This window comes from Patiria miniata, unplaced genomic scaffold (assembly GCF_015706575.1).
Source record: "Patiria miniata isolate m_02_andy unplaced genomic scaffold, ASM1570657v1 HiC_scaffold_1, whole genome shotgun sequence".
Lineage (NCBI taxonomy): Eukaryota > Metazoa > Echinodermata > Asteroidea > Valvatida > Asterinidae > Patiria > Patiria miniata.
Genome location: NW_024037047.1, coordinates 31,831,680 through 31,851,284, shown reverse-complemented (window position 1 = coordinate 31,851,284; position 19,605 = coordinate 31,831,680). Strand labels below are relative to the sequence as shown.

At 41.7% G+C, this 19,605-nt stretch overlaps 1 protein-coding gene across 2 annotated transcripts in view; it reads left to right on the top strand.

The window, feature by feature from the left end:
- The window catches only part of LOC119728905 (pre-mRNA-processing-splicing factor 8), a 68,721-nt gene that overhangs the window by 9,536 nt on the left and 39,580 nt on the right, over positions 1-19,605 (top strand). For both annotated transcript variants that reach the window (XM_038201347.1, XM_038201338.1), the window contains exons 6-19: positions 882-1,094; positions 2,407-2,532; positions 4,161-4,266; positions 4,799-4,989; positions 5,972-6,091; positions 7,592-7,781; positions 8,863-8,982; positions 10,056-10,190; positions 12,946-13,155; positions 14,219-14,335; positions 15,264-15,470; positions 16,892-17,055; positions 18,189-18,315; positions 19,066-19,258. In XM_038201347.1, the coding sequence (XP_038057275.1) occupies positions 882-1,094; positions 2,407-2,532; positions 4,161-4,266; positions 4,799-4,989; positions 5,972-6,091; positions 7,592-7,781; positions 8,863-8,982; positions 10,056-10,190; positions 12,946-13,155; positions 14,219-14,335; positions 15,264-15,470; positions 16,892-17,055; positions 18,189-18,315; positions 19,066-19,258 (2,219 nt within the window). The remainder of the gene's footprint in view (positions 1-881; positions 1,095-2,406; positions 2,533-4,160; positions 4,267-4,798; positions 4,990-5,971; positions 6,092-7,591; positions 7,782-8,862; positions 8,983-10,055; positions 10,191-12,945; positions 13,156-14,218; positions 14,336-15,263; positions 15,471-16,891; positions 17,056-18,188; positions 18,316-19,065; positions 19,259-19,605) is intronic.

The following is a 19,605-nucleotide window of genomic DNA, read 5'->3' as shown; positions in this document are numbered from 1 at the left end:
CTAAATGCAACAAACCGCAACAGTGGATTCTGTTGCATTTTGCAGTGAACCTAGTGCCTTCGCACCAAGCAGTTACCCTGCTAAATGCAACAAACTGAAACAGTGGATTTTGTTGCATTGTGCAGTGAACCTAGTGCCTTTGCACCAAGCAGTTACCCTGCTAAATGCAACAAACCGTAACAGTGGATTTTGTTGCATTGTGCAGTGAACCTTGTGCCTTCGTACCGAGCAGTTACCCTGCTAAATGCAACAAACCGCAACAGTGGATTCTGTTGCATTGTGCAGTGAACCTTGTGCCTTCGCACCGAGCAGCTACCCTGCTAAATGCAACAAACCGCAACAGTGGATCCGTTGCATTGTGCAGTGAACCTAGTGCCTTCGCACCAAGCAGTTACCCTGCTAAATGCAACAAACCGCAACAGTGGATTCTGTTGCATTGTGCAGTAAACCCAGTGCCTTCGCACCCAGCAGTTACCCTGCTAAATGCAACAAACTGAAACAGTGGATTCTGTTGTATCGCCTTGGCACTATGAGCAGTTACCCTGCTAAATGCAATCACTATGAGCAGTTACCCTGCTAAATACAACAGGCACTGGGGCATGAGTTGGCTGCTAAATGCAACAAACTGAAACAATGGTTTGATCTGTTGTATTGCCTTGGCACTATGAGCAGTTACCCTGCTAAATGCAACCACTATGAGCAGTTACCCTGCTAAATGCAACAGGCACTGGGGCATGAGTTGGCTGCTAAATGCAACAATATGCAACAACTTTTCACCTTTGTTGCTTTCTGTTGCATTCAGCAGGGTTAGGTTAAGAGGTAATGGAAAAATAGTGTATGAGACATAGGATGATACATTTTGTTGTTTTTGAATATTGCAGCAACGTGAATGGCACCAGCTACAAGAGTTGGCGTCTAACGTTGCCCATGATGTCCACCGTCTACCGTCTGGCTAATCAGCTCTTGACAGACCTCATGGATGACAACTACTTCTACCTGTTTGATCTCAAGTCCTTCTTCACCTCCAAGGCTCTCAACATGGCCATCCCAGGGGGTCCCAAGTTCGAGCCGTTGGTGCGGGATGCCACGCTTCTGTGAGTACAGATATGCTGTCGAGTGAAGGTCACAATGGTGTTATTTGTTGAAACTCTGTGGACAAAAGTAATCAGGACATGTCTCGTAATTTTCATTGACACTGTATGAAACGCATCGCTGACTAGTATACAAATGTAACATGGATTGAGGGTGGAAAAGTCGATATTAGCTCTCCATGGTATGAGAAGTTGACAAACTAGTTTCGCCTCGGGAACTGGTTTGTCAACTAACAATACTGAGAGGAGCGAATATCGAATGTCTTCCCGAAATAAACCATGCTATATTTGTTTTATTATACCTCATACAAATTCAGTTGCCAAATTTTCCCGTTGTGATATGCACCTCATGGGCATACAATCTTCGGAGAAACTTGTCCAGCTCACCAGAAGAATATCCCTAACCCCCTTGGCCTTTTTGCTTGGAACCATCCAAAATCCTCCAAAATTTTACAACAGCGCCTAAATTCTTCAAAATTTCCAGACAGTCCTGCCTCAAAATGCATTCATCCTCAATCCTCCAAAATCCTCCTCATCCAAAAATGTTGCACTTATGTTCAAGTGAAGGGTACCCAGCCCCTCAATCCTTCAAAATCGTCAGACAGTCCTACCTCAAAATACCATTCAGCATGTTCAGCCTCAATCCACCAAAATCCTTTTTTTTCTGAAAAAATACCATTCAGCATCAATCCTCCAAAATCCTTTTCTAAAAAATGCCATTCAGCCTCAATCCTCCAAAATCCTTAACTAAAAAAATACATTCAGCCTCAATCCTCCAAAATCCTCCAAAACCACACGGAGGATTTTGGAGGATTGAGGAGGGTGAGGGATATTATTGCTCAACCTCAGAAAATTCAGGTCGTTTGAAATACAGTACCGCCTTAGACATGTAAGAGGTTATACAACATTTGTGGACAACTTTTTTAGTAAAGGATGCATCTTTGTTAAATATTGTCCACAATATTCTCCAGTTCGGCATCATTGAGTTTGGGAAAACGCTTATTAACACTTACATGTGAAACCATCTTTTCATGTGTAGCTAGGGCGATTGCTTCAAATGTAAAGCGTATGCGTAGTAGACTGTCGCACGGGTAAGACAGTTTACTACTACGCATGCATAATTAGCCTGTGCGTGAATATGCGCGCACGCTTTGTTAACAGCAAAACAAGCATCTGGCACGCGATGGTGAATGGACCAGTGAGAATTCGGCTCTCAATCATGAATATGTATGAGGTATAGTAAATCTAAAAATATTCCAAATTTAGGAAAGAACCTTTATTTATTGCTGCTGTATTTTTACTGTTCCCGATGCAGTGATGAGGATTGGAACGAGTTCAACGATGTCAACAAGATCATCATCAGACAACAGATCCGTACAGAGTACAAGATAGCATTCCCTTATCTGTATAACAACCTACCGTATTATGTCCAGCTGACGTGGTATGTAATGATATGCTTTCTTGAGCTTCTCATTAACATTAAGAATTTACCATAGAGCTATATTAAATTACTAGAGCGCTTACTCATGTACAAAGTTTTGCCTGCTGGGTGCATCCATGTTTGTGCACAAACCTATGGAAAACTTGAAATTGTGTACGTCTTTTGTATGGCTATTTGCATATCTGCGCTTGTATTCTATACAGGTGCGTTACCGAAGCTGATACGCCCAAAACCGAAATGCACAATTAGCAGATGAGGGTTTCATTGTATTCTACACAAACAGCGCAACGTGTGCGCGTATCTGCCGCAGGTTATTAGCCGTTACGTGTTGTTTTAAGCTGTCATGTCGCACTTACGTTGTTTGTTTGTGTTGTACTTGTGGGTTGCATTTGGATGACACTTTCAAAATTCAGTCCATCTAATTTCATTATGTTCTTCAAACATGCACATGAATTCAAAGTGTCTGCGCCCAGGACAGCTTCAAAGCCTCTCCTCACGCAACAATGAGGAGTCAGCGCTCTAGTAATTTAATAGAGCTCAATGGTCTGAATAGACTCCCTGCTTGAACAGTAGAGGGCGCTTTGCGACAACTTGTCAGAGCACTGTGTGTGAGTGACAGTGCTTGCGTTCACTGGTTTGCGTTCGTTCAAAAACTTGATGCAAGAGTTATTTTATTCTGAATGTTCACGTTGGGCATTCCATCTTATGAATAGTTTCATTGCGGTATCCGCTGCCACATCAGATTCGAACCAGCCAACCGAGCCCGCAAGCTGGGTGGTCGAGTGGTAAGACGTCTACACTAGAAAGCAGCAGGTCGTGGGTTCAAGTCCCCCAAGTGATTTTTTTTCTCACTTTCGGGGTTTCGGGGGGGGGGGGGGGATACAGTGACTATAGGTCGGAATGCAGGAATGCACTTGTACGATTGATCGATCCTGTAGGCAATCTCAGACTTTACTTCCCTTTTTTAAAACAATCCTCCAAAGTCATGAAATGGAAAGAAAAGGCAATCGACTGATGGCGGCGTGATCATCCAATAGCACAGCGCGATCGACGAATAGCGCAGATCCAATAATCGCGCCCAACATACACATACCTGAACTATCATCATGTGAGCAGATATACCAGCCGACTATTGACATTTTTTTGTATTCAAAGGCCCTGCACAACTCTTATCCTGAGGGGGTACTTAAATATGCACAGAGATAATAGCACATATTGCAATCTGAACAAGTTTGATCAGAATTATCTCGGAAGCTGCAGGCCAACGAATTTGTGTTTATGCATGAGTCACGTGATTGTGCCATGCAATTTTTGGAAGGAGTAGTGTTTTGATAACAAAAAATCAGGTTGACCCCCTGTGCCCCATAATGACCTTTGACCCGAGTTTGGTCATGTGACATTTTGGGCTGGGCTACTGATACTTTTGACAAAGTTTGGTTGAAATGGGTCACAATATGTAGGAGCAATAGACAATGCCAACATTTGTTGCTAACTAACGGACTAATGCAGAGACTTGATGATTTATTGAGCTGCTGAAAATTATGGAGAGTAAATAGAGAAAACATTGATCAGTTTAAGAGGCCGAGTTTGAGTAGTGAAATGTTGATTATTGTCTATGTGCATTGAAGGTACCATACTCCTAGTGTTGTGTTCATCAAGACCGAGGATCCTGATCTACCAGCTTTCTACTTTGATCCTCTTGTCAACCCAATCTCACACAGACACAGTGGAAAGGTAACAAATCCTCACTTTTAAACTTATGTTTGTCTCGGAATTACTAAGTCTTGTAATAAAAAACATAATTGAAATTGTTCAGAACACCTGTTTTTTTAAGCTAGCTTTCCTTGGACTTATTAAGCCATTTGCTAGTTAAATTTGAATAAAATCTGGAACGCTGACTTAATCCAAACTTTGCACATTTTAACTTTGCATTCTCCCGACCAAAGAGACTGTTACTATATCACGTGATTCGGGACAAACCTTATGCTAGCAACCCCCAGCTCCGGCATGGTCTGGTGTCTTTGTGCCATTCTCACCCATTGTGAACAATGTATTGGTGCTGAGCATCTCTTACGTAACTACATGTATGCACGAGCTTGCCCCAGTCGTGATATAGCAACAGTGTCTTTGGTCTGGAGAATTCAAAGTTAAAATGTGCCAAGCATTTTGAGCAGGTCAGTGTACCAGATGTTTTCCAAATTTAAATCTCAAAGGGTAAAGGTCACTCGCAAATGGCTTATTTAGTAGCTTACGTTTTCTCTTCTAGGTGGTTGAGCCCCTGCCAGATGACGACGAGGAGTTTGAGCTGCCAGACTACGTCCAACCCTTCCTGCAGGACAGACCTCTGTACACAGACAACACGGCCAATGGCATTGCCTTACTCTGGGCACCGAGACCATTCAATCTGCGCTCTGGCAGGCATAGACGAGCTGTGGATATACCGCTGGTCAAATCATGGTGAGGGGGTTTTTAACTCGGAATAAAAAAAAACTCAAACTAGACAGTCGTAGACAAGAGCAAGTGTGAGCAAGAACTATCTGCCCCCGATTTCATGAAACTCATCGTAACTTGGTACATAGGTTCGAATCCTGACGGGTAACATGGTGCTTGTGTGCCTGGGCAAGGCACTTTACTTACGATTGCCTCTCTCCACCCAGGTGTAGTAAATGGGTACCTGGTAGGAAGAAATTCCTTCAATGCTTGAGCGCCGTAATGGCAGCCGTGCTAAAGCCAGGGTAATAATAAGAGCGCCAGGAGTGTCACTTCGTGACAGACATGAGCGCTATACAAGACGCCATTATTATTATTATTATTATTATTATTAACTTACAATGCATCTCCTCTCGAAGAGGTTTTTCAAACGTAAAACACAATGGCGGACATTTGATGCAGATTTAAGGTAACAAGCTTGCGGTGGACTATATAGCTAATTTGAAATTTCAACTGCAGTATTCCAGTTTATTTCATAATAATGTATTTTCCATTTACAACTTCACACACACCTTGTCTCGTATTATAGTCTTGTTTATGTAATTTTCATGGCATAAAACTGGCTGAGAAACGGACGCTTTTTATTTTGCGATGACCACTAGACACGTCGTAACTTGCGATGTGTTTTAAGTCATCAAGGAACTTACGACGTGTTCAACACATCGCAAGTTTTGTGAAATGGATTGTACGGCACGTCGCAAGTTGCGACGTGTTACACGTCGTACACGAGTCGTAACTCTGGTTACAGTGCATCTTGAAATCAGGTGCAGCTATCTTCAGCTGTCTTCTCTGAAATCCGTGATGATATTGTTCATCTCTAATATCTTGCGACCGGACTTGTGAACGGACTTGTGTCATTTACTTTTGACTAGACTTTGCTGGACTTGTGAATAAAAAAAACTTGCAATGTTAACATCACATTTTCTGTGTATGCGTGTTCCCATTGCAGGTACCGTGAGCACTGCCCAAGCGGTCAGCCAGTCAAAGTGCGTGTCTCCTACCAGAAACTGCTAAAGATCTACGTCTTGAATGCCCTCAAACACCGACCACCAAAGTCACAGAAGAAGAGGTAGGCAACCCAAATGAATGTACCCTATTCATCTTATAAATATTAATATTATATCACTTTTAATATGAATAATATAATATAATAAAGAGCATTTATAATGCGCCAAATCCATCTTGATTAGATGCTCAAGGCGCAGAGAAACAAACAAACAAACAAACATGAAAGGCAAAAACAGCAGGGAACAAAAGTACGCACAAATGAAAATACATGAATATGAAACAGTACACATGAGAGTGAAATCAAACTGGATGATTAATGAAATGCTGCTTGGAATAGGTGGGTCTTCAGAGCACATTTAAACTCATGGGAAGTAGCACTATCACGAATATTTTGAGGAAGTTTGTTCCATAACATAGGTCCAGCATGAGAAAATGAACGGTCCCCCCAAGATTTAATAGTTTTAGGCACAACAAGCAGGGACGAATTTGCAGAGCTGAGGCACCTAGCAGGGTTGTAAGAAATGAGCAAATCAGAATTATATCCAGGGGCAGAACCATGTAAGCAATGAAAAACAAGCAAAAGTAATTTGAAAACTATTTGAAACTGTACTGGCAGCCAATGGAGGGAACGCAGAACTGGCGTTATGTGAGTTTTACAACTAGTTAGAGTAACTATGCGAGCAGCTGTGTTCTGGAGTTTCTGTAACCAGGCAAGCTGTGTTTGGGTAAATCATCAAGAATTGAGTTGCAGAAGTCTAAACGGGATGATATCAGGGCATGAACAATCTTTTCAGTGGCTGAACGAGTTAAGTATTTTCTGATAGTACCAAGGTTACGCAAATGAAACCGAACAGATTTACAAATAGCAGATACTTGAACAGACATAGACATATATGAATCAAACATAACGCCTACATTTCTACAAGAATCCGAAATGCAAATGATGGAATTATCTATGTTAACAGATGGGATATCTATTTTAGCCAACTGCACTTTTGAACCACAAAGTATCATTTCAGATTTATTACAATGAAGTTGGCTTGGCATAGGTTATTGCCAGTGTCACATCATATACATCAACAGTGGAACGTTGCTATAACGAACATTGCAGAATTCACAGGAAAAGTTTGTAGTAGGGATCGTTCGGTATAGCGATTTTAAGCTGCTGGTGCTCCAGTACTCACTTTTCAATAAATAGCACCCTTCAGAACTTCACCTTGCATGTCCTCAGGTAGTTACTGAAGGACGATTTTGAACACGTGCCGACTATTAAATTGTGTAATTACACATTTTTTTAGCTTACCACCTACAACAATGGGTGGCTTTCCCCCTTCTATTCCTTCAGGAAATAATAGCCACTTGCCACTCTTCTGTTGACATTTTTTTATCGACAATGTTCGGAACGTTTTGTGCACAAAAATTGGGAGCCAAGGACGATGTTCAGTTTAGCCGAATGTTCGATATAGCCGAATGTTCTGTGTAGCGGTGTTTGGTATAGCGACATCCCACTGCACCAAGACGTTAATCTTGTCATTGTTTGATTTGGTTTGTCACCCCTCAGGTACCTGTTCCGGTCCTTCAAGGCCACCAAGTTCTTCCAGTCCACCACCTTGGACTGGGTAGAGGTGGGGCTGCAGGTGTGTAGGCAGGGCTACAACATGCTCAACCTGTTGATCCATCGCAAGAACCTCAACTATCTCCATCTGGATTACAACTTCAATCTCAAGCCTGTCAAGACACTCACCACCAAGGTACAATCTAACAACCTCATAGGGCCCGCAAAGATTATTCAGTAACTTGATTAAATTAATCCTTGTTTAGATCATTTGCTTACACTTTCGGATTTCAAGTTGATTAAAGGGAATATACATCATTTGCTTTTGCTGTAATTTTCAGAAATGGATAGAATTGGGGGGGTTGGAAATATATAGCAAATATAGTTACACTGACTTTTTTGAGGTTTTGGGTTCGAAAATGCTATAAAAACCAAGAAAAACAATCATTTTCCTGTAGTCTGGTTCCCTGACTCCATATAAGAAGAAACAGAGCAGTTTACATACATTGGGGAATTGTAAGGTCAGGGAACCAGTCTAGCTGGCTCGTACCCGTTCATAGGTTTGTAATCGATTGTAAACAAGTGCGATGGTCAATTGGGGCCAGTATTTGAAAAAAAGCCAGTTTTTTCCAACGCTGATCGGCCGATCAGCGTTGGAAATTGATACAAAAATACCACTTTTCTTGAAAATGACAGTATACCAGGTGCCATGATTTTACAGGATGCTTTACACTGTCATTCACTAACAGTCCAGCAAGGTATTTCAAAATGATTTGGTAGTTTTATTTTTTGATGTTTGCAAATGTTGTATTTTCCCTTTAATCTAAAACACTGTGTGAAGGTGGAGTTTTGGAAGGATTGGATATGCAGATACAGTGTTGTGGAGGTCGCGGGTTGAAATCCTGCTCCAGTTCATACCTTTGTTCAACATATTCATTAAAAAAAAGGGCTCACATTGTTAAATTCACTTCTACGCCTTCAGGTGTACTTCCAATAACTGTTCAACTCTGTATCCAGGATAGTGCATAAACTGGATTACTCAGCTGATAATGAGCAGATACAGTGTTTTGGAGGTCACAGGTCAAAATCCTGCTTCAGGCAATCTTTGTTAAACCTATTTAAAAAAAAAAGGCTCATGTTGTTTTAATTCATTATTAAGTCTTCAAGTACACTTCCAATAACTATTCAGCTCTGTATCCAGAATATTGCAGGTTATGTCTCCATTGTCTTTGTTACCTGCTTAACAAGCTTATTTCCAATTTTGTTTTTCGTCGTAGGAGCGTAAGAAGTCTCGGTTCGGCAACGCCTTCCATCTGTGTCGTGAGATCCTTCGCCTGACCAAGCTGATTGTGGACAGCCATGTGCAGTACAGACTGGGCAATGTAGACGCATTCCAGGTACAGAAAAGTAACACTGTTAATGGAGAATGCAACATTTAAAGGGAATATACATCATTTGCTTTTGCTGTAATTTTCAGAAATGGATGGAATTGGGGGGTTGGTAATACATAGCAAACACTGTTACACTGACTTTTTTGAAGTTTTGGGTTCGAGAATGCTATAGGTGTATAATCGATTGCAAACAAATGTGATGGTCAATTGGGGCCAGTATTTGAAAAAAACCCAGTTTTTTTCCAACGCTGGTCGGCCGACCAGCGTTGGAAATTGATACAAAAATACCACTTTTCTTGAAAATGACAGTATACCAGGTGCCATGATTTTACAGGATACTTTACACTGTCATTCACAAACAGTCTAGCAAGGTATTTCAAAATAATTTGGTAGTTTTATTTTTTGATGTTTGCAAATGTTGTATTTTCCCTTTAACAAGTGGTAAATGAAGGTTTTACCCTGAGATATCCCATAAACCCTGTAAATGATCAGATATCTATCCAACCGGTGGGTAACAGGCGGGTAAACGCCGGGTAACCGCTGGGTAACCGCTGGGTAACCGCCCTTTTCAAAATGCTCAGACACTGTCTTAGCATTTTGAAAAGGATGAACGTAAGTCATGAATATTGGTATATGCAGTAGGTCATCCAGCCTGGCCAATGGGCTCATAACATGCAATTGGTGTCTTTGTTTGCCCCAAGAACCCCCTACTGCCAGGTAGAGCCAAGCATAAACGTCTGACCTAGGCTGAGGTGTGCAGTGACTCGTAGATAATGAGCTCATTATAGATCAGGTTATAGGCTGGTTGAATAGATTTTTGATCCCTAAAACCTTGTAAAACCTCTCGGTAAGCCTCAAATTACCGCCTGCTTCATTTCGCATTCTCCCCCTTATGAACACCATAGGATTTGTGCATTATCAAAAATGCCAAGACATTGAGGGGTTAAGTGGTATTCGTTTAAGCAAGGCTCTTGTTCACATACATCACTTTTTGTATTGATGACAGTTGTGATCTGCTCTGAAAATGGGTCAAAAGTTTGTTCTTTTTTCACCTTTTCTCTAAATCTTCTTCATTGCAGCTGTCAGATGGCCTGCAGTACGTCTTTGCCCACGTGGGTCAGCTGACCGGTATGTACCGCTACAAGTACAAGCTGATGAGACAGATCCGAATGTGTAAAGACATCAAGCATCTCATCTACTACCGCTTCAACACGGTGAGTGAAAGGGAGGGCTTCTTAAGTTACGGAGGAGTGTCGTGGGTTCTGGAATGTAGAGGTTCTCTATTTGGACCTTGTTATGTTGTGTTCCAAGAACGTATCAAGCTGTGTGGGGTTCTGTGGTCCAATGCTTACGGTGTTCGACTCGTGTGCCGTGATACATGGGTTCGAACCACTGATCTCTATATAAAGACTGGATAGCTAATAAAGAGCCGCACAATGTACGAATTTGACGCCATATTGGTGAGACCGGCTGGTGATCTACAAAGGACAAGTTGCCGTCTTTATAGACAGCTTGATTTCTTTTGTAACGTCGCGGCTCACTTGACTTATATTTTGGCCACCACCACTGACCAACTGACCAAGGTTTACTACAATTTTTCTAACGTAGTAGTTACTTTTATAATGCCGCAAATCACTTTTTCGGCGTTTTTGAAATAATAATCACTACGGAAATGTGTCCCTTTTAGAACATCATAATATGTGTACGTGACCAAAATGCGCGTCAACTGTTGATACAACGCGCGCGTATTTACGCGTAGAACGTTCGTATTATACGCGGCCATCTTCGTGAGACCGGGGGAGAATTGGTCAATATGCAAAGTCTACTGTGTGAAAGTTGTATGCATATCCGCTATCCAATCTTTATATAGAGATCAGTGGTTCGAACCCTGACAGGGAACATGGTGCTTGTTTTCTCGGGCAAGACACTTTACAATGATTGCCTCTCTCATGAGCATAAATGGGTTCCCTTTGAAGGTAGAGACCATATTGCGTGGATCTCCAGCTGCTGCAGGGTCTCATTCCTGATGAACAGGGATAATAATTGTGATGCGCATTTGATCATATTTTTACAGAATTTGCACAATACAATGTATAAATTATTATTTTTATAAGCTCGTGTTCTTGGTCTGTCTTCATTGGATCAGCTATGGTTCCAAGTCCTAAATTCATCAAAACTGATGATTCAAATATTTTGTCCACAAAAAGTAGCAGATATATTTTGAACTTGCAGAGGGGGGTCGGGAGCGTTCTTCTCCTTGTTCTAATTGTTTCAGTTGATGGGGATGTATGTCAATATTTGTACTTGCTCTATGAAGACAATGATGACTAAAATAAAATTTAGAATTTAGTGAGGTTTTTCTTTAGTTTTGAAGAAGGTTTTATAATATCGTTTTTAAAAATTGTTTTATAGTTAATTGACGAGCATGGAGAAGCACATCAAACATGTCAAATTATTTTATCTCCCCAGAGAGCAAGATTAATCAAAAAAGTTTTTGCCTTGACACTTGTGCCCATAGTTGCATGAACACTGTTAAACTGTGAATTGACAGTAAATTTCTGTCCAGTTTAACCCTAACCCCTTGAGTGATTTACTAGAAACCTTCCTCACTCCTGCATATTCCAAAACCGTATGGTAAACTCTACACCCAAACTGTTGGACTCTGATTACGGTGGTATGCCTGACCCCATGTAAAGCATAATCAGTTTACTAGTGCAGTACTCACTCCAACAGATTCCAACAAACCCTAGTGTTGGGAGTTTGACCGGCTGGGGATTATTTTTGTTTAGTGGGCAAGAAGTTTAGTTGTCCACCGTGCTTCAAGACTCATGTTCCCTTGTACATGACTTTTCCCACAGCACAGTTCATCACACTCTGCACCTCCAGGTTTGATTGTGCGAAGAATTTATCAAAACTCTTCACACGATCAAATCTGGATGTGTTTGATTAAACGAGTTCGGCATTCCAAAATAGTCTGACAATTTTTGTTCTGGATAACAGCGGCAGATAAATGCACACAAGGCTATGGGGGACTTGGCAACCGAATCTGCATTCTGTGCAATTTTTCGTGCAATTGAAAAGAGATGGGACTTTCATTCACACCAAAGTTTTGACACACAAGACACCTAAAAACACTTCGCTGTCCAAAGTATTTTTGCAAAATGATATACTTCAGAACACGATGATCTCTTCAATTTTGCTGGTACCCGGTGTCACGGTCTCACTTCTCCGAAAGGGAAATTTCGCTTCAACACGCATGCACAAAATTGCGCAGTGGTGTACATTTTTTGTCAACTTTATTTGTGTGCTGAGTTCTTCGGGGTTGTACTGGTGCACGTAACATCATAGGATATTTGTATGCATAGTTACAGGGTACCAGTCGAATCCAGAATTTTCGTGGCGCGCACAACTCCCAATAACCAAACAAGACTTGAAATGCACATTTATTTTAAGCCGCATGGTTGCAAAAATAAAGACAAAATAGACCACGAACGAGCAAGGAACACGGACCAAGGGGTTCGTTCTTAATTATTCCTCCATGAACACACACACACATGCATGACGCTGGGAACACAAATCAGAATGCTTGCAAGACCATGGGGGAAGTGTTACATAACACATTCTTGTATGTCCCTCACTGTGTTATTAATAGGCTTGGTAATACAGCCGAGGAAAAGTAAGCACAGCGGACACATGAGCATGAATCGTGCTCATGTAACGTGCACTGTAATGTGCTCAACTGTCCGCCGAATCCACCCGGAGAAGTGAGACCGTGACACCGGCTATGCTTTTGCATGCATACAATGAAATTTTTATCCCGAAAGAAAAATTGGCACATGTGGACATAAGCAGTTGAATACTGAACTCGCTTATTGTTGTACACATCATAGTAAGTTTACAGTAGGGGGTTAATAATGTATGGAATTTGCCTGATTAATGTTGTCATCATCATTCCTTTGCATTCCCCAGGGCCCGGTAGGCAAGGGTCCTGGCTGTGGCTTCTGGGCTCCAGGCTGGCGGGTCTGGGTCTTCTTCCTCCGTGGCATCACACCGCTCCTGGAGAGATGGCTGGGCAATCTCCTGTCCAGACAGTTTGAAGGAAGACATTCCAAGGGGGTGACTAAGACGGTCACCAAGCAGCGTGTGGAGAGCCACTATGACTTGGAGCTCAGGGCTTCGGTAAGTAGAGTTCTTGCAAGACAGATGTTCTTCCTTCCTTTGCAATTCGTAGACATTCTAAACACCTTGGGTATCTCACAACTACAGTAGAACTTTGTTTTTAGGAACAATATGATCCATACATACTTTTTTGATACAGCAGTTGTTCATCATATTGCTTCAGCCACCAGATTGGTTTGTTGGATTAAGCAAGGCAAGGTTTTAAAACAGATCCAGAAATCAGCAGAGAGCATCTGCCTATTTAAATAAATTTCATATGTGAATTGACAGATTTTAACACTTATTGGTCTTTTCCAGTCTTTTGAATCTTTTTTTGTTGTTGTTGAAACTTTGCCTTTGTTATCAAATGAATAGCACTATGCCTCCTTTGCACTGGAGCCATGTTTTGTTCTACAGGGATGTGCCGAGTAGACCTCATGCATTCAGTGTTTTTCAATAAGGGATTAAATATGTGCTTGGCCGGTTTTAAACAAGTTTGTTTTAAAATGGGTAGGGACCTGGACTTGGATAATGGTCTCTGCCAAAAGCGAGAGTCACTAGCTGTGTCCAGGCCCCAAGCCGGTTTTAAATGTAATTGTCTAACACCGGCCAAGCACATATTTACATGTATTCCCATTCATAAATTTACCTTTTGGTCAGAAAGTCACAACCAAGTCAAAAATTATAAATTTCCGACAATTTTGTTCCACAATTTTACTTTATGTTTTGTGAAACATGCTTTTAGCTATGTTTGTGGTATGTACCTCGCCTGAATAGTACAAAATAATCTCCTTATACGAAGATTGGCGGGCCTGTGGCTTGTACTGCGCAATGTGGCGCATAACGCAGCTGTGCCAGAAAAAAGTGTTTAAAACCAGTCAGTGTTTTATCAACCGTTTAAAACCACCCATGTGACAGGCTCCCGACCAATAGGAATGGGCAGACTGTGGAAGGTATTTATGAATGTAACATAAAACATCGCAAAGATAGCTGCTGATTGAAATGTGCTTTTTAGTGTTTATTAACGTTCTGACCCAATCATCAAACTTGAGAGGATATCGTAACGTCCTCTTGTGTTGTCTAGGTGATGCACGACATCCTGGACATGATGCCTGAGGGTATCAAGCAGAACAAGGCTCGTACCATCCTGCAGCATCTAAGTGAGGCATGGCGTTGCTGGAAAGCCAACATTCCATGGAAGGTAGGAAAATACTATTACATCAATGTCATTTTGGCCTGGAGTATAAAAAAGTTGATCAATGTTATCTATGCGTGAAAACACCAATGAGCTTGTGTTTAACTACCGTAATTTCGGAATATAAGCCGCGGCCTATACGTTGAATTTGCCCATGAAAATGTTTACTGCGGCTTATACACAGGGCGGCTTATATGCCAAGCCTTGAAGAATATGATATTTACAAGTGTGTTTAATGTACTGGAATTAGAAAAGATCTGTTGCTGAAATGAATTATCAGTTAAGAAAGTCATTAACAAACCTAAAGCACGTCCCACGAAAATATACCGAGCGGTAAAAGTACGGCAGGCTGGCCGACCATGCGTGAGAGCATTTTGACTAGAATTTGGAGGTCTTTAAATACAACATTGAAACCGCTGCAGTCGGTGTGGCTTATACGCCTATGCGGCTTATACGCCGACTTCAAATCTTAATTTGCAGATTTTTGCGTACTGCGGCTTATACACTGCGCAGCTTATATTCCGAAAATTACGGTACATATATTGTGTGTGGCGAGTGATAACCAGTGCGATAGTCTACTAGGCATGCGTATTTAACCTGAGCATGAAACCTTGCGTGCGTGCTTGTTAAACAGCAAAACTAGCGGCTGACACGTGATGGGTAATGGACCAATGAGAACTTGGCTCTCGATCATGAATATGTATGAGGTAAAATTGTGATCTTCCATTTCTCAGGTTGGAAGCATTGCTTATGTTGCTAATTGCCAGTGATTTGGTGCCATTTCCATCACTATGGGCATTGATAGGTTTCTGGCTCCCCAAAGACATGGAGAAATTATGGAGTCCATTAATGAAGAGCTGGATTTTAGAGGGTCCCAGGGTTTAAATCCTGCATCAGTTAAAATAACAGTCCATTGATTACCCTGTCTTCTCAGGTCCCAGGCCTGCCCACACCCATTGAGAACATGATCCTCCGCTACGTCAAGTCCAAGGCAGACTGGTGGACCAATACGGCTCACTACAACCGAGAGCGTATCCGACGCGGGGCCACTGTGGATAAGACCGTCTGTAAGAAGAACCTGGGCAGACTGACCCGTCTGTACCTGAAGGCTGAACAGGAGAGACAGCACAACTACCTGAAGGTAAGCAGAATTGGAAAGCAAGATTTGGATTAAATGTTGTCTGAATGCATCCTCAAATCTGACACTCCCCCTTTAGCATAAGTTTGCCTACATCTGAGTTTGTAGAACGCCATGGTCCAGTGGTTATGGCGTTTGACTCATGTACGAATGTGCCTGGGTTCGAACCCTGCCAGGAACATGGTGTTTGTGCCCTTGGGCAAGACACTTAACTACAATTGCCGCTCTCCACCCAGGAGTATGAATGGGTACCTGTGAGGGTAGAGGACCGATCGAGTGCTAATATCGGCTGCCGCGTGGTCCCATGGCCTGATGAATGGGTTAATAATTGTAAAGCGCTTTGAGATTGTTGATATGATGGAAAGCGCTATATAAGCACAATTATTATCAATTATTATTACGTATGGCATTAGCAATTCTTGGATTGAAGTAGCCAAGTGAAATTACATCGGTAGTCTGCATGTGAATCTAAGAATTCAAATGTGTCTGAAAAGTTAAGCTCTACAGAGACCATTAGCAGTAAGCGCAGTGAAGATCATGCTTACCTTAGAGGAAAACTTGAACTTCATGCTTGCACAGGCATAAGCAAGTTAGTACTAAGCCTTAAGCATCCACATGAAATTTGCCCCGTATCTATTATTATTTTGATGGCTAGGTTTTGACAGTTTTTACCTTTTAGGATAGTCCATACATCCCAAGCAGAGGAAACTGAAGCCATCCACAACAGTATTGGTCGGAGGGCTGACGATCCTCCTCTATCCCGTTCCTCCTCTCAATATTAACTCCAGCCTTGTTCATCATCGTCTTTGAAGATGAAACATGCTTTCCCCTCTAATCTATAACGCCAAGGATCTGATATTCTGTTGCCTTCTAGGATGGTCCATACATCACAGTAGAGAAGCTGTGGCCATCTACACCACCACAGTCCACTGGTTGGAGAGCTGTCTATTCTCTCCCATCTTCTCCCTTTCTTTCAGTATATCAACCTGTTTTATTATCCCTGAAGATGAAACCTGCTTTACCCTCTCGCTAACGTCTAGGATCTGATATTCTGTTGCCTTCTAGGATGGTCCGTACATCACAGCAGAGGAAACTGTAGCCATCCGCACCACCACAGTCTATTGGTCGGAGGGCTGACGATCATCCTCTATCCCATTCCTCCTCTCAATATTAACTCCAACTTTGTTCACCATTGTCTTTGAAGATGAAACATGCTTTCCCCTCTAATCTATAATGTCTAGGACCTTTTTTCCTTTTGTCTAGGATGGTCCGTACATCACAGCAAAGGAAGCTGTAGCCGTCCATTCTTCCCATCTTCTCCCTTGCTCTCAATAAATCAACCTGTTTTTATTATCCATGAAGACAAAACATGCTTTCCCCTCTAGTTTCTAATGTCTAGGACCTTTTTTCTTTCTCTCTTCCAGGATGGTCCATACATCACAGCAGAGGAAGCCGTAGCCATCTACACCACCACAGTCCATTGGTTGGAGAGTCGTCGATTCTCTCCCATCCCCTTCCCTCCTCTCTCCTACAAACACGACACCAAGCTGCTGATCCTGGCTCTGGAGAGACTCAAGGAAGCTTACAGGTCAGAACTAAATTAATAGAGAAAAAGACAGATGGTTGATATCAAATTCAACCTCGTTCCCATGGGTACGAGATCGTGCTGCGCCATGTTTCCCGTCATGCCTTGCGCGATCTCAACCCCTGGATTTGTCTCATTCAATTGTGTCAAAATATGGCACATTATAAAAAGGCTGCAGTTTATCCGTTTTACGTGCGACGCCTCTTTCAAATGTTGAAAGTTGTGGTTTTGAGGAATCAATCCTTTCAAACATAAGGTTTGGATGTCACGTTATTTAGCAAGGATTTGTATTAAATACACGTACCTCTTTTGTCCCTTACAACCGAAGATACAGGGAATTTTCTTTTAGCGAAAAATGAGGCTGCCACAATCCATATCGTACAGGCATCCCGCAGTTTTGAAAAAAAAAAAATGATGGTACGTGACGTGACGTGCAAAGCGAAATGCCCACTCAGTACGCTCTGGATAGCCAGTCAGCATCGTTTACGTGTACATCACGGCCAGGGGTTAGTGCAAGGAACGTGCACGCGCCCATGGAGTCGAGGCTGTATCAAATTTAGTCCACCATTCCCTTTTAATCCTTATGCTTATGTGTAACATTTTATAAGGCTATGTCTGAAGCAAATATTTTGTCTTTGGGCAATTCCATGGTAACTCGCGATATATTTAGAGGGGGTCTTCTGTCAAGTCTGCGCTGTTATTCTATAAACTCAAAGCATTCTAGGTAGATTTTGCTCAGACAATCCTTTGAAATTAAGTGACTGACCTACCCAAAAAGACAAACTGTATAATCTTCTGTTGGCTTGGTAATAAGTTTGGAAAGATTTCCATATACGAAGTTCACTCAACACCCTGTGTACAAACCCTATGAGATTGGACTGAAAAATTCTAAGTGTTTTCTTAGAAAATGCTTGTATTTTCTCACTGCTCAAATTGACTTTGATGAAATGAAATTGCTATCTGGAGGCTTGTTAGTCAATACAGAGGAAAATTAGTGAACTTCATATATGGAAATCTTTCCAAAAGTTTTTGTCTTTAATAGAGACTCTCAGAATTGTAAATTGTGGCTTAGAAACTTCTGAATTGTTAATGAGTGTACCACGTAAGGATACCATTTCCTTGTTTTTTTTTCGTAGTGTGAAGAGTCGTTTGAACCAATCCCAGCGAGAGGAATTGGGTCTGATAGAGCAGGCCTATGACAACCCTCATGAGGCTCTCAGTCGTATCAAACGTCATCTCCTAACCCAGCGTGCCTTCAAAGAGGTAAGCCTCATCCTGATCCAGACGGGCAAAATGATGGCTCATTTCCATTGCAACTTTGCCAGTGATGCTGGATTCCCCTTCCAAATGTGCAGCCAATCTGTACCTTGAGGAGAAATTACATAATTATTGACTGAGGCAATGTTGCTAAAAAAAAGTAATCTGACTGAACGGGGCCGTATCATAAGTCTGACGCCTCATAAGTCCGACGCCTCATAAGTCCAAAATTTAGGACTTATGAGGCATCGGACTTGTGAGGCATAAAATGTATTTAAAAGAGTGAAGAAATACTCGAATCATATGCTTACGAAACTACTGACCACAAGAACGAACAATTTCAAGTATCGACCATCTCCCACAATACACTGGGAAAAGTGACCTCTCCGTGGCAAACTCTTGGTGGCGCACTGCATTGTGAATTGCCCGAATTGCCAAAATAGCAAGAATATACTCACTGTTCAAATTTTTTTTTTCTGCAAGATGAGTTAGATAGTCAGTAAATGTCTGATATCTGACCAGAATAATAGCCTTTGCCGAAGTGGACAGATTGTTTCACGTTTTTCAATTGATTCGTTCAGAAATATAAATTTTTGCGGCAATTCGCGGTAACACCACTTGCAGAATCTCTTTTAAGAAGATGCATGGTTCTGAAAAGAACCAGTTGGTTTGAGTTTTGTGTGCAAGTTTTGGGATCAGATCACATTTGTTAATTATTGCTGTACAAGTCTAACCTATTCTAAATAATGCTACCAGGTGGGTATAGAGTTCATGGATCTGTACAGCCACCTGATCCCAGTCTATGACGTAGAGCCTCTTGAGAAGATCACCGATGCCTACCTGGACCAGTATCTGTGGTATGAAGCCGACAAGAGAAGGCTGTTTCCTCCATGGATCAAGCCAGCAGACACTGAGCCTCCACCGCTACTAGTCTACAAATGGTGCCAAGGTCAGCATTTTTGAGTCAGATTTTAGTACAAGAGCAAGGAAAGGAAGGTCCTAAACATGAAAAGCACTTTTTCCTCACTCAGTACAATGCCAATGCAAGGATAAATCTAGTGTTTTTAGAAATGCAGTGTAGCAGTTTAATACAGGGTGAGTAAAAACAAAATGAAACCCAAATCGTAAAAATCTTATGGATGCAATTCCTTACCCACTCTTTACAAGCCCAGGGTTTAAAGGGAATATACAACATTTGCAAACATCGAAAAATAAAACTACCAAGTTTTTACGAAATACCTTACTAGGATGTTGGTAAATGACAGTCTCAAGCATCTTGTAAAATTATGGCACCTG